Below are 16,448 nucleotides of genomic sequence, written 5' to 3'. Positions count from 1 at the left end.
CTCTATCTATATATATATATATATATATATATGTATATGTTTTTCCTTCGAATTCACTACTACGACTATTACGGGGCGCGCGCGCTTTGATATCACACACAGGCTAGCTGGCTGTCTGTCTGTCTACCCAGATCGAATCGTTTAATTTTTTTTGTTGCGATGCACTTAAAGAAGTTTGGTTAATGCTTGGCCGTCGTTTGTCGTCATTGTCGTTGTCGTCGATTGCTGAGATCTACCGCTTTTTCGTTTTCCTTCATTTCGTTCGTTCGGTTTTTTTCCCTTCGATTTTTTTCTGACTCAATCTTTCTCTTCTTTTGCTTTGGTTTTTTTATTTCTTGCATGTATTAAACTCATTATTACTCGTAACAGTGAGAGTAGTAATAGCACCATCATCAGCAGCATCAATAGCGGACATAAAGTTTGATAGTTTGTATGCGAAGATAGTTTCAATTGCTTATGCATGCCCTTACAACTTGACTCTGTCAGTACGAATGAATCGTTTCGATGAAATTATATAACAATCGGCGTGCTTATGATTCGCCGGGGTCAATAAATGCGAATGTGAAATGTTTACCGGATAGTTTTGTTCATCGGTCACATCATTGTCGCCCGTCACCGGCATCGACAACAACATGACTTATGTTGGCCCACTGGCCGGCTAAATCCGGCACTTCGATCGGTACAGCGAAATTGAATCGATTGACAGTCATCAATTTCAGTTCAATTGACCCATTATTCGGCGCCTTTGTATCCAACCCATCTCACCATCACCATCATCAATGTCAAACAGCACAATATATACACACACACATACCAACATCCAACAGACAACGGAAAAATGGCAATCATTTGTGTTACGCGTAAATTTGCTTCCAATAATTTCGCGCTAGCAGAGCATCCGAAGCAATAGTAAAAGAAAAATTCACGATATATAGATTCCACGCATTTTTATTTCCGAAAATTTTTCCTAGGGGCTAACCACGGTTTTAAAAATATCCAATAATGACCGACTTTAACATTTTTTTATCATTTAAACAAATAAATTCCGATATGATCACATTTTGGTCGATTTTGCCCGATTTTTGCAATAATTTTTTCGCTTTAACGAATGCATACTGTTCTAGAAGCAGGTTTTGGTGTATCCTCAGGATCGTTCAGAACTGCTCCCGATTCTGGAAGTGGGTTTTGGTGGATCTTCAGGATGGACCAGACTGGGTTTGACAATGCCCTGGCCCATCCTGAAGATCTACTTCCAGAATCGGGAGCAGTACTAAACGATCCTGAGGATCCACCAAAACCCACTTCCAGCATTTTTGAATCGGTAATGACGTCAGCACATTAAACGTTTATAGTCGATATTAAACGATAAAATTCAATATATACAGATTTTTTCAATTTTTTACGGATGTCATTAAAATTGGGCGATAAAAACAGATTTTTTCAATAAAAAAATCCGTGGTTAGCCCCTAGCATTTCTCATCATTTTCGATACGAAACGACATGTGCTGTGCTTTTGCACATTTCAACTCACGATTGCCAGAGACAAACGCGACAATGATATCCATGCGATACATTTATTGCTTTCCAGCATTTTGCTCAGTCGATACTGATGATGATGATGATGATGATGATGATGATGCTGCTGCTGCTGCTGCCCCAGCATATCTCGCTATGCATAACTACGGCATGGTTTTTTTCTCTTCTATTTTTCCCTATTTTCCATACAGCACAAAGACGATATTGCCGTTGTTGCTACTTTTGTTGTTTTTTTTTCTCGGTTCATTTTCATTCCGTTTGCTTGGTGGTTGTTTTTATGTTGCTGCTCTTTCATCTCTTCACTGAACAAGAAGCAGCAGCATCGAAAATACAATAAAAGCAGCAAAACTATTATAAATATTGTTATGATTGCTTTATTTACGTTCGCGCTCGTTCTCATCGTCGTCCGTATTCGTTTCATCGTGTCATTCTGGCCGATTGTGTGCTTCGCTGTCGTCGTTGTCGTGCAAATAGAAGGGAATAGAGTGAATGCGACAACAGTCACTGTCTATCTTTATCTATTGTATGCAATTCTCACAGAACACATCAACGATGACTACGACAGCAGCGGCGATGGCGACGGAAAACGACGGCATTTTACTGGTGATGGTGGGTTTTTATTTCGCGGCAACACAGCATAAAACTATGGCTGGAGAGATAGTATGAATCATTTTGAATAAGTTTTGAGCCATAGCCATGCTCTCTCAAGGTCCGAAATAAACGAAAAATTTGAGTCGATTGAATTGCTTCAGTGTCAGTCTTAGCGTGATTTTCCCTCCCCAAAAACCAAATGAACGCAGCAACTAGCTAGCGAAGCAGTGCACGAATATTCGCGAGTTTGGGCTCTGGCCGATTGGAATATGTGAGAGAGGCCATAAAAGCCAGTATGTCTGGCAGACTGCAGACAAAATATAGTTTTATTCGGTTATTTCGGCTGTGCGATGCTGCTGCCACCGCCGTTGCCGCTACTGCTAGCCGCTCAAAGTGGTTGGAGAATGAACGCCGCATATGAAAGGATATAGGGATGAATCGACTAAGTGAACGCGTTTGGTGAGTGGATAGACACAGATTCGTGTGTAAATCGAGAGCAAGTGATCGCACGCTTTCATGGAAAAATTCGAAGAAAAAAAAATAGCGGGGGCAAAATAGATAAACCCGAACAGCGACAATATAGAATAGACACAACCGAATAAATGAACAAACGAACGAACGAAAAAACTATGAAATAGTAAACGGCACAATACACACATCTTATGAACATGTCGAGAAATGGCGATGGATATATATATATATATGAAACGATGAAATGGAATGGCAACCAATGGAACACCATTGCTCACTATACGAAAAACTATAGCGGCACACATACTTGCAACACATACACACACACCGATAGAATGCTAGCAGAGAAGAACTATTCCTCGCCGCACACCAAAAGAAGACAAACAGAAAAAAAAACTCAACATCAAACACACTATCGCGTGTGTTATAATATAGGCGAAACCGAACCGAATCGAAAAAAAATATATGGAAAAACGGCGACGCACAGCGCAAACTTCAAGATAAAAGCTTTTGGCTCTGATACTCGCATATCGCGTCGATGGTAGCAGCACAGCAAAACCATCAAATTGACTAGATTGAAAGAGAAGAATAGGTTTTTCGGTGGAATGGAAAACAGTGTAAAGTTATCCTTCTACTAGGTTACATTCAGTTTTTTACGTTTACACAGCTCTCACACACCAAACAACCGAACGAAGAGAAGAAGAAGAAAAAAAAACTATATTTGTTCATAAATTAAGAAAAATTTAACCGTTTCACATCAACCGCCCCAGAAAAAAAATTACACGAACACACACATACATATACATAGATAGAAGAGAACGAGAATGCGAAAGTTACGAGGCCGTAGTAATTAACGAGTGATTAACAAAAATAGTTAAAGTTGTGTAATTAACAAACGTTAAAGTGCAATTTAGCCGAATTCGAAGTGAAGAAATGACAAGCGGCCAAGCAAAAAAGACCAATTTTCGATATCTGAAAAACGATCGAACTGAATGAAAAAAAAAATAACAAAGACGAAGAAAAACCAAACGGAAAACTGCACTAAAACCGATACATTTTGGATTTGAGCAAGAGAGAGCGAGAAAGTGAAAAAAAACAACAATCGAAATGAAGACAAAAGTACTGGCCCAAATGGATCGATGTGTTGTTTTTTCTTTTCTTTTGCAAGAAGAGCTAAGTTTATCGTTGAGAAATGTTTTCGTTTTGCAAAAGAAATCCGAAAAAGTAATTAACAACTGAATGAATGCCAAGTGACAATTTTAAATTGGCCTAGAATTGAGAAATAGTGTGTGCCGCTAGGGAAAAAAAACACAAGAAAACATACAAAGTTTAAACATTTTCTCGCAAATAGCAACACAACTGAAAGAAGAAAAAAAACGCATTTAAATCTCAGTTTTACCAATTCCACACACATATTTTGAAAGCTCCAATTTAAATAACATTTAAACTTACACAAAATATTTTCTATTGAATATAATAATCTTTCAACAACAACAACAAAAAATATATAGATTTTTCTCCAACTTGAATGCCTTAGAATATAAGTTTCAACGACAATAACAAATTAAAGAGGAAGAGGATTATTTTTTAAAGAAAATAGCTAGTGAAATTGTGTTGAAATAAAAAAAAAATGTGAATTTGTAACTAAAAAAAGAGGAAAAATAGAAAACGTGGACATCGTCCAATACATTCTTCGATTAAAAAGAGAAAACCGAAATAAATGTGGAATAATTCAAATTTAAAAAAATCCTAAGAAGCCGATGTATTGTTCTCAAGTGGTAATTTTGTTCAGTGCAATAATCAACCAAAGACGAAACCAACGAGAGAAAGAGAACCAAATAACATAACCATCCGGAATTTTATGAGGAGCGAAGAAAAAAGAAAAACATCGAAGCAAGCGAGATAGATAGAAAAGTTGCGAGAAAAAGAAGTTGAACATTCCTCGTTAAAGTTCATACAGCAGTACACAATAAAATCATCCAAGTCATCTCAATAAAAGTGCGTGCGTGCGCAAGGACATACAACTCTATTGCTTGTGACTCAATTTTCCTCTCTCTGTGTATGTTTCTCTCCCAGTGTGTGACTCGATTCGTATTAATTTTTTTTTCTGTTTTGTCGTTGATTTCTCTTTAAAAAAAAATCTCACTCTGTTCTTTGCTACTGTTGTTGTTATTGTATCCGTTGTTGATATTTTATGGGTGATGCTGCCGCTGCCGCCATTGCCGCCATTACTCGTGAACATCTTCAGATCAATATTTTACAGTTATTATTATGGCGATTAATGTATTTTTCGACTACAAGTAAGTACATGGCAACAGCCAATGCACGTTATTAGACATACAATGCTCTCTCTCTTTTTTTTCTCAGTCTCATTGTCCATTTCTCTACCACACCACACACCACACATTATATGCATGGTGGTAGTGAGTCGGGCTTTGCCAAATCGTATTAAACTGTTTACTGTTTTAAAATGAGCAGCAGTAGCAGTGAAGCGAATAACGCTTTCGAGAGACACACGAAATCAAGCGAAATAATGTATGAACAGTTGAGTTCGAACGAAAAAAAAAATGCACAACCAAACCAAACTAAACCGAAATGAAACGAAATTGACGAAGCGAATGTGCGATGGTACAACGATGACGATGACGACGACAACGGCTACGATGGGAGACATACTGTCTCTTCTATGCAGTGCAAGAACGACGGATGCGAAAGATGCTTATGCAGAAGTGTGTTGTGCCCACAAAATGGCACTAATTTTCTACTGCTGCTGCTGTTGTCACCGTTGCTACTGCCGCTGCTTCACATTCCAAAATAATGACTTGTGTGTTTGGTGGAATTGCAATTTTTCATAACGATTTATTTATGATGGTGTTTGTGGTGCCCGTCGCTTTAATTACACCGAAGGGTTGTAACAGTTATATGATCGGCACATGAGCACCATCTCTACTGATTGCCATTATTGCCATGTAAATGAATAGAATGTCTACTTCTTCTTCTTCTTTTTCTCAACATCAATTGCATACGACTTATGGTAACTCTCCGTAATCATTAGAGGTGGCGCTACTTATGCGCATCAATTGACTTTTGCATTGGCTCTTATGTACTGTGCGTGCCTTTTGAATTACACTTAATTTTAATTTTCGTTTTGTCTGTAATATGTTGAATTTAAAATTGCGATTCATCTTCATACAAAGTGAGCGTGTGAAATTGCAAACGGAAATAGTGTCATTGAGATAGGTTGCGGCGACGATGACGACATCAACCACAACCACCACCGAAAACAACGACCGCAGTGTGAAATCACTTGTGAAAAATGGTTGATTTCATGCGGCAAACAGGTGTTCGAAAATCGATCGCTCTATCCCTCTCTATTCGCACTCGCTCACTCACTTTCGGCTACCGCATCACGTTATAGTTATAGTAAAACCACCTGTGGTTATAAATCATTCAACTCGCTCACGCACGCTCCAACTCTTCTTATTCCATTTTTCCTGCAGTACAGTAATCCATACAGTTTTTTTCTTCATTCACATGCTTTTTTTTCTCTCTCTCTCTCTCTCTCTCTCTCTCTCTCTCTCTCTCTTGTTATTTCCAGGAAAGTCATTGAACATCACAATCTAAAAAGCAACACAATCATCGTATGCGATTTCAATACAGTAACAAACCAATAAAAATAGAAAGTTTCGAGCCAACCATTTTGTACGGTCAACAAGGACAACGACGACGACAACGACAACGATAGAGGAAGGATCACATCAGTTTGAGCCGCCATTTTTCCTCTTTCTCTCAAGAAATTTGCCATCGCGCTACTGTAGCCGCCATCGAATATAGATGTTGTTGTCATATATGACGAAAAAAACGAAAATGCTGCTCCATATGAAATTGATCAAAATTTTATGGTTTATCCGAATCCGTATCATAAGCTACCACCATTGTTGCATTATCGCCGGGCATTACACTAAAGTGTCTTCAGATAAGCATTTGCTTTAAGAAAGAAAAAAAACAAATTAAACATTTAACAAATAATTAACAGTTAGTAGTCTAAATTAAACGTTGATTTTATCCACACAGAACAACAAATAATAAAAAAAAAACAAAAGAAAAGAAGAGAAAAAACACGGAAGTGACAACCATTTAAATTATTTGTCAGTAGCCAATGACGCAAAGTTTTGAAAATTAGTGATGATGGATGAGCCTAAATTGTTATAGATAAATCAAGTGTAGTTAATTCGAAACAAACAAAAAACACCCTCACATCTTCACTCTCAAAACTCGATACAGTCTGACGAAAAAAAAAACAAAAATTTGGAATGAAATACAATTTTTAACAATAAAAATAGTAGCAATTTGTTGATTGGCCCGATTTCTGTTGAAACAATTTGAATTAGTGCCTGTTTGTTGATTTCATCATCAATACACACACACACACACAATCAATCGACATAGAGTGACAAAACTCAAGACAAGAGATACAGAAAGCGGAACAATTTTGTACGTTCAACTTTTTAACCATATTTGCAATTATACACAAACAACCAAATAGCTAAAACCCAATACAAGCTCTCTCCAAGCAAACAATTTAGTTGAAATGACACTGATCAGTGTTGCATTTTTTGTCAAATGTTCAATGTTATCATTGTTTATTGTTTGCCTTATTCGTTCGTTTTGATGTTAATCATTTTTTAAGCGTTATTTTACTTTTCTCGGTGTAAACCAACAAAAGACAGACAGAGACAGCGAGAGAGCAACAACGAATTCTTATAAATAATTGAATTTATTCGCAAAGGTCAATCTGAATTACATTTTCATAAAATATATTACACGTAGTAAAAAAAAACGAAAGAGATAAGAGAGGAAACGAACAGAGGAACAATAAAAAAACATTGATCAATATTTATACCAATTGAATTGTGAATGAATTCAACTGCATAAAATTTCGTGCCGTCCAAATAATTAAAGAAAATTCAAACAATAATAATAAAGACACACACATTCACAGTTCAATTTGTCTTGGATGAATGAAGAAATGATACAACAAAAAGAAACACATTTAATGTGAATACAATTGAACAATTAAGTAATAATTAACCAATTTATAGATTAAATTTTTTCCAATCAAATCTTATTTAGCATTCAAGATAACTAAAAAGGAAAGAAGAACATAGATAACGGAAAATACGGTCTAAAAGACGAAAACCAAGCAAGTTAAAGCCAGAAAAAAAAGAATAAAGTAAAGCCAGTGAGTTCAAGATAAATAAGAATAAAAAGCAAAAACTTTCAAAATACAACCGGAAAAAAACAACTCTTTCACACATTCTTTTCCAATCATTTTACACAAAGAGAAAATCGAGATTTTACCAGAGTGATTTAACACACAACTAATTTATATATATATTAAAATTTCCTATTCTCAAAATTCCATTTCAATTACAACAAAACACAAAAAACAATTTTAAATGTTTTTTCTACTTGCTCTTTACCGTTTGAGATAATTCACTCATACACCAATTTCATCCATTTTATCATCGACAGCATTCCTCTACAAAAACAACCAAATATTGTTAAAAAGAAAAGTGAATGTTAAAAAGAAAAATGCGAATGAAATTTATGAAAGCGATTGACAAACAAGAAATAATTCAAGTGGTTAAGCACAGCAAAAATTGATCGAAAATAAAGCAAAAGAAAGGTGAACACTAAGAAGAAGAAAAAGTAAAAGCAAGAAAAAAACGAATTAATGAAGTCCGATTAAGAGTTACAATTACGCTAATATTCTAAATGAAAATTTAAAACGAAAAACCAAACAATATTAAATACAAAAAAAAAACAAATCTCTTTAATGAATTGTAAGTTGAACACACAGTTAGCTAGATAGGAAAGTTATTTAACAAATTTTTGTTATTTATTCGACACACATTTGTGGCATAAAATACAATATTAAGAACATTGCTGGTCATTCTGCACTCAAGAGACAGAGACGAATAACAACCGAATAAAACACGGCAACATACGGGAAAAATCTATCGAAGAGTAGCAAAAAATAATTTAGAAAAACCAATCGAATCGAAGACCAACCATCGGAAAAGCAATCGATGTAGACATTGTTGACGAGTTCGAAGAAGAAACGAACGTTAATAAGGCTGCATTCATTTTACTCAAGCCTTAAACGGAGAACCTGATTAACATTTCCTTCTCATTCAGCCAGTCACACAAACCGATACACACACACCCTCTTTCTCCATTCTTTTCAATAATCATCTTGGATACATATATTTAAAAAAAACCAACAAAAATCCCTACACATACACATGCATTCAATACATATCACAGTTAATCTAAAAGGAAAATTTATATAAAATCAAATAATTCTTCTAGGTTTGTATCCAAGCACACACTCACTCACTCACACCCCCTCCCCAACAAACTGAGCTAACTGATCCTTAAGCCTAACAATTAAGTAGATAGAGATTCTTATAATCGAGAGAGACAGACACACGGACACTAGCGTGGAGAGTTAAAATAGGGCGACTCCGTTACTTACCCTTGGACCACACATTTTCTATGTTTGAACAATTTAATCATTTTTCAATCTAGCTTTCGATTTCGAATACACAAACACGAATGGAAAAAATATGATTGATTTTTTTCATTTTCTCTCTTCATTTTCTCCATTGATAAAACAAACGATAACAAAATAAAAAGAGCAAATACGTGACAATAATTGAAATCAAACAATCTACAAGAAATTTTTGATCACACTCATCATCATTCACTTAGTATTGTTACATACATATGCGCGTATCTCTCTAACACTCTCCATTCTATCTATCTCTCTCCTTCTCTAAATCTCTCTTTTCCTATCCCTTCTTTCAATCTCTTTCACACATACGTTCACATTAAAACACAACCAAACAATTTTATTAAAAAGAAATCACGACAATTAACGAGTAATATCCCTTTTTAAATACTCAAAAGCTAAGAACAGACAAACAAAAAATTAAAACTATATACACAATAACAATACAGATATTTAATACAAATGCAAGAGAAATTTGCAATCAGAGCAGCAGCAACAACGACGTCGAACAAACAAACTGGGCAGATCGATGTATCGATATCAAAATATGATGAAATGCTGTACATCCCAAAATCAATCGAAAAACTACCAACAGCGACAGAACGCTACGTTCAGTACGTGAATGAGATCGGTGGTGATGTTGCGTGTGAACCGGCCAGCGATTTCAATGGATCCACGCATGATCATCGTAGCCGTAATCGTCCGTCAAACGATGGCACTGACGATGAATCGGTGGTGCTAAAGTATACTAAACATAGTCAAAGAGGTTTTACAAAAGTTTTTATTACGCTAATTGTGTTGTGCCTGTGGCCATGGCTGTGGCCGTTTGGAGATGGTGGCAGTGGTTCAGTTGGTTTTGTGCATTGTGACAGTAGTGTGAATGGATTTGCAAATGCAAGTTTCAGCAGTACAACAATTGAGCCGATTAAATGGCTGCTAGCATCGTCGACAGCGACGCCGACGCCGACGCCGTCAATGACAAATCGAACGGAAAAAGCCCATGACACACAATCGCAATCGGCGGCATTGTTGCTGATATCAAACGTGTCAAACACATATGACAAACGTAGTGAAAACAATTTAGATGCAAATCATGCTGTGGTCGATTCAAGTGGTTCGATCTCATCGTATGAACGTCGAAAACAACAACAACGTATATCAATCATAAAAACACGTAGTAAAAAGACCAATCCAAATGCTAGTTTTAGTTTAGATTTGTTCCGACAACAAGAACAAGAACCGAATTCAACCAGCGGACGTGTACAGAACATGCAAAGCAATCACACATTGAATAGATTAGATGTACACGATACCAACCGAATACCTGATGTTATGAGCGTTAGAGAATCACTGCACCACCACTACCACCATCACCATCATTCCGTAATCAAACGATTTCGAGCATTTGTGACGAAACGATATCATTTTTCTGCCACACAAACCAAAGACAATACAAACATGCGTCGGTTTCACACATTGAGCCTAGCTACGAGAACACTTAAACCGATGAGGCCAACTACAATGCCAAACGACCGTCAACAACCAATCGAAGAGCCACCGGCATCGCTCAAACACATTTTATATGTTCTCAGCTCAATCGATGATGATGATGATAATGATCATCAGTCACAAAAATTGGCCACCCGAGGAATCCATAAAATCACTCGCCGATATGCCACAGCAACAACCGATGAACCAAACCTCAATACTGACACAATTCTCACATCGATCAATCGTACGAATGTATTGTTACGGGATTTACATAAAAAGCATTTCGATTTGCACGCAGGCCAAATTAATGGAGCCAATGCAATGAAATCACACTCAATCAGTGTTGCCGCCGCCGCCGCTGCAGCCCATCCTAGCAAACGTAAGCGATCGATCGATCTGCAGCTGGAACACCAACACCAGCACCAGCAATCTAGCGCAAAACCAACAACCACACAACCATTCGACGATCATTTTTTTAATTCTAAATTAAAAAATTACTATTTTCTATACCAACTAGATAATATTAGCAACTATAACAATCACTTCGATTTATTAAACAGTCCAAGTAATGCAACTACTACTCAAATCCAGATAAATAAGCAACGTATTCAATTTTCCAACCATCGTCAAATTGATAATGCACCAGCGCTTAGTCATGCGGATGCAACCGAAAGTGACATTCCAAAGTACAACAATCCACAATCGTCAGCCACATTGAATTTCACTAATAATCACAGCAATCATATTAAGCGCATTCTTCTAGCTAAAATTGCATCGGTATGCTTGAATTGTGTCGAAGGCACTAGTAGTTCGATCACAACTCCGGATTCACAAGCTGCTGGTGATGATAATGATAATGATGGAAATGGTGTGGATGTAAATGATCCATCATCGGTTAGGATATACGTTCTGCCACGATCATTGCGCTCCACTGTCACCGCTACCGAATCAGGTCATCAAAAGCTGTTTCGTTTTTTTAACGCTTCCATTTCCGATCGAACGAATAATAATAATGATGACATTGAATGGAATGAGTCGATGTTGCAACAAAGTCTGAAAAATTATCCACGAATCGCCGGTTTATTGGGCAATTTATCATTAGCCAAAATTCCAAATCAATTTAATTCTCGCCAAAATCCAAATCTCCATTCAAATGATGATGAAATTTTGCAAAATATTATTATCGATAGCTCTGATACAGAAGCTGGCAGCAACAATGTTAGCCATGCAATGGTTGCGGTCAAGACAACGGCAGCAACTACCACCACAGCAGCCAAGCTTTTTATGCGCCACGACAATTTCAATTCCATTTTCCTTTCCAAATCATCACTTAAAACCAACAACAATCTAACAAAAACCACTAATGATGTCGTTAAGAAAGTGACAACGACGAAGACGACGCCAATTCAAGCCGACACCCATGCAGCTAAACATATTTCAATTAACAATTATAGTCCAATTTCTACATTTGAACATTACATTAGGATAATTAGTAGTCGTAATATAAACAATCGTAAAAATTATTACGCAATACAAACGAATGGCAATAAATCTAAATCGCTAAACTTCCAACAACAACCAAAACAACATTCAACACCAGCAAAATTTCAACGAGTCAAAAAACAAAAACAATTTATTCAATTATTTGCTACGAATCATAGATTTATTCTTAACAATGATACAATGAATGACAATAATAATGATATGCATGGCATGAACGATGAAAATGATAATAATTCAGCCACCATTAGCACCAGTATGATTGCTGATGGTGGTGCGATCGATGGCCACAATGCTACTGATGCAAGAAATATTGTTAAAAATTATAAGCTAAATTTCACTTTAAATGAAAACAATTGTACTATTAAAGTATTAAATTTTGATCAAGTCAATGCAAACAATGTTAAAAACCAAAGTCAGCAACAGCAGCAGCAACAATCAAATAATACGGTTGCTACAGCAGCAATTGATAATGATGTCGCGAAGGAGAAGAGAATGCAATTTGATTCGAAAATACCGTTGACGATTGAAAAGCAATCGAATGTTAATCGCATAACTGCTGAATCAATGATTCGGATTAGCAATCACGGCAAAAGCAATCGAAAAGTAAAGAAAAATGTCAATGGAAGCGCAAATGAAGCGTCCTTGTCATCACGATCGTCGACAAATGCATTGAACAGCTATCTCATGCGATTGGAATCGATCAAGTATCAAATTCTAATGAAATTGGGACTCAAGCAAAAACCAAATATTACCACCACCCTACCAAATCATGTTATCATGAATACACTGTATCGAGGCGATGACAATACTTTGCCACAATCGAACGGTAAATTTCGGTTTATTTCTAATTTTTCATTCCATTAGTATTGGTTTGAAATGAAGATGAACAGCAAAAAATTTCAACCATTTTTTGCATAAATTTCCACAGAAAATCCTGGGAGACGTGGACACCATCGCAAACAACACGGACAAAAGCAGCGACACAAGCAAAAGCAAATGCAAAAGCAAAAACATCAATCAAAGCTCAACAAAAATGTGAAACACAAATTAATGCCCGCAATGTATGCAATTGCCAATTCTCTCCTTTAGTTTTAGTCATAGCTTGATATTTGAACGAAAATGTATATATTTGTTTCCCCCCTCCCATATTTTGCCATTGCCCAGTCAACTGAATGACGATCCAAATCAGCAAGTGTATCAATTTGAGCGACCTCATTTCTCCGGCAACGATAGAAACGACAACCGTAGCCGCAGCAGTAACAGTGACGAAGAAAAATTCCCATTCGCTGCGGACATATTTGCCGAGGAAACGAACGACATTGAATCTGATGATTTTTATGGGCGAACACGCGAGATAATCATTTTTGCAGAAAAAGGTAACAAACCAACCAAAGATGCAATGCGATCGATTGCGTGTGTGTGTGTGTGTGTGTTAAATGTTAGTTGTTAACCATTACCTTTCGCATGAAATGGGATGCATGTTCTTCGGTGTTTTTTTTTTAGAATGGATGCTTCACTTAGTACACATAGTTACATTTATTGTGCGATGGCCAACTAGAGGCCATTGCTGTGTGTTTGTTTTATGTTTTATTCTTCTGTCGTTGTTGTAATCAAACGTTTCCGATACATATTTATTACGTGTGTGTACACTGAAAAATACTAAAAGGCGTATCAAACTGTAATCGATGTAATTCTAGGTAGTTATTTCAATCATCAACCTTTAATTGAATTTGTATCGACCAATGGATTAGATGAAAGTGATAACAGCAATTCAGCTCGATCTGATGCCATTTCACAATCGGCACAGTTGAATCACACGTCGGCGGCGTCATCGTTGTCGTCGTCGTCGCCGTTGCACCAAACAAACAATAGCAGTGATAATAAATTGAAGCAACGAACCAAATGCAAGGGCGATATTATTGCAAATCGGCAAGTGCGCAAGCGTAAACGACGACGAAGACAAGTCGACCATCAATCGATGGATGCCAAGCAAATTGGTAAGATAAATGATGAAAATAGACGACAATTTAATCTTGCTTAGTTTTGTTTCTTTTTTTTTCCACTTCAAACAAATTTTCGTTGACAATTTAAATTGTTTAACTTTTTCAACTTCTTCCGTTGCACAATGTTCCAAATGAAACAAAAGCTCAAAGCAAATCAGTGATATTAGGTTCCCATGAGATGAGAATTCGCGAAGAATTGGTAAAATCATCTGCATCTTCATCAGCATCGCAAAGCGCAACCTCAACGATGGAACAAACACAATATCAACAATCAAATACCGATTTCAATTCAGATACACGTGTTCGTCGTGCATTTCTATGGATCAAAGTTGATGAACTGGCACCGAAGATCAACAATAAAAAGAAAAATGTGACCAAACATCACAAAGCGAAGGGTAAACATCGCCATCGAACCAACAATCATCGAAACTTTTTCCGACTCTGGGTATTTCGCATCGATGAACCGACTTCGGTAAGACACATAAAGCTACTACTAACCATTTAAAAACAAAATAAACGATTAAAAAGAAACTAATAAGAATTGAGAAAAAGAGACACAAATATAACAAGCCAAAAGAAGAAGTCTGGTTAGAAAAAAAAAACAATTTTTATGCAGAAACCAATTAGCTCCAATTAAATGCAATCTCCTTGAAAAAAAAAATAGGAACCAAATCAACATATAAAATTAAGCGCCAGCAAAAGTGTTCATGTGTCACGACTTGGGTGGCAGAAATTAGATGTAACATCGACCGTACGTCAATGGTATGCAAATGGGGGCAAGAGCCGATTGCGATTTCTGGTGGATTGTTCCGGTTGTGCGGATCGCATCAAAATCCATTTATTTGATGGCAAGCCAACGAAAAATGCCAAAGCAAGGGCCAAGCCGAATTTATTGCGAAATGGTGAGTCCTGACGAGTTCTAGTTCCGTGAACGATAGGAACGTGGAAATAGTCGGAAATTCAATTCTTCACAGTGGGTTTGTGACACCGAAATAATTTCATTTTTTTTATTCCTTTTTCTTGCCTGTAGATAAACTAAACGGCAGTTTGGATCCGGTTCGTCCATTCCTGGTGATCTATACCGATCCGCATGTAATGAAACGTGTGCGCCGTCATACGCCCGACTGTTCAATGGCGGCGCGTGGCCAGTGTTGTAAGCAAAAGTTCTATGTAAGCTTTGCTGAACTGGGCTGGGAGGATTGGATAATTGCACCGCACGGTTACTATGCCAATTATTGTCAGGGTAATTGCAACGGTATGCGTACACCCGATAATTTTCGCTCGTATCACAGCCATGTGATCGAGGAATATCGTAAAATGAACCGATTAACCGGTCTACAGCCATGCTGTACACCACTCAAATTCTCCAGCATGTCACTCATCTATTACGAGGAAAATCAAAAGATTATCAAACGCGATCTGCCAAAAATGGTGGTCGAAGAATGTGGCTGTCCATAATTGCATCAACCAAGATTTTTCCTGCCCCTCCCGCTCTTTGGTGCTGCAACATGAACGATAAAAGCTCTCTCAACATTCAACACGGTCGAAAAGGGGAAAGCACATTTTGACATTTAATCGCTTTTTGGCAATGAACAGAACAATATATACAAGAAGCAGAGAAATGAAATGAAGAAAAAAAGAATAAAAATAAAACTAAGAACGAAAACAATACAAAAACAAAAAAAAGAGACAATAAAGAAAACTAACAACTCCATTTAAATTTAAACAAAAACAAAAAAACCAATTGTATCTCCTTCTTTTCCAAACATCCTTTAACAAAACTTATTTGCTAATCATTTTTTTCCCCATTTGACATGAACAATTGTAACAAATTAGAAAAACGAGGATAATATAAGTTTTTTAAGAAAACTTTCTATGTATTATTATCATACCTAAGCAAATCAACCAAACAAAAAAAAAACCACAAACAAACTTAAAACAACAACAACTAAAAAAAAAACAAACAAAACTAAATACATTAATATATTTTTCATATATTAAAAATTCTGCAATTTATGCCAACAACTCAACTGCTTGCTTGTTTGAGATGAAGAGACGATGGATGGTGTCGTTGGTGAAATTCTTTTGTTTTTGGTCGCTCTCTATCTCTCACAGTCATTCTCCCAAATTTCTTTGATTTTTTCTCGAATCTCTTACTGCTCTGGCCATTTTTCATCGTTTTGTCACAATCGTCATCGTCTCCGATTGTCATTGACCTAGTGGAGCCCACATCCAAATCAATAACCCAATAAAACATTCGCACTCACGATCATGAT

The 16,448-nt window shown here is 36.7% G+C and overlaps 1 protein-coding gene across 3 annotated transcripts; it reads left to right on the top strand.

Annotated features, from left to right (window-relative positions):
* Positions 1–3,196: 3,196 nt before the first annotated feature.
* Positions 3,197–16,077, top strand: LOC129574590 (protein PF3D7_1417600). Of its 3 annotated transcripts, XM_055456786.1 has the most exons (9): positions 3,197–4,657; positions 4,847–4,898; positions 6,197–12,995; positions 13,098–13,230; positions 13,334–13,545; positions 13,867–14,166; positions 14,316–14,644; positions 14,837–15,074; positions 15,203–16,077. In XM_055456786.1, the coding sequence occupies exons 3-9, from the start codon at positions 9,638–9,640 to the stop codon at positions 15,628–15,630; spliced, it is 4,998 nt and encodes a 1,665-aa protein (XP_055312761.1). In that variant the 5' UTR covers positions 3,197–4,657; positions 4,847–4,898; positions 6,197–9,637; the 3' UTR covers positions 15,631–16,077. The 3 variants fall into 3 exon arrangements, with proteins under 3 accessions (XP_055312761.1, XP_055312762.1, XP_055312760.1); XM_055456787.1 differs by having other exon boundaries at positions 3,197–4,898; positions 13,921–14,166; XM_055456785.1 differs by having other exon boundaries at positions 3,197–4,898.
* The last annotated feature ends 371 nt before the right edge of the window (positions 16,078–16,448 follow it).

Source organism: Sitodiplosis mosellana, unplaced genomic scaffold (genome assembly GCF_009176505.1).
Source record: "Sitodiplosis mosellana isolate CC-2019 unplaced genomic scaffold, AAFC_SMos_1.0 Smas_scaffold_6165, whole genome shotgun sequence".
NCBI lineage: Eukaryota > Metazoa > Arthropoda > Insecta > Diptera > Cecidomyiidae > Sitodiplosis > Sitodiplosis mosellana.
This window is presented reverse-complemented; position numbering and strand designations above follow the sequence as displayed.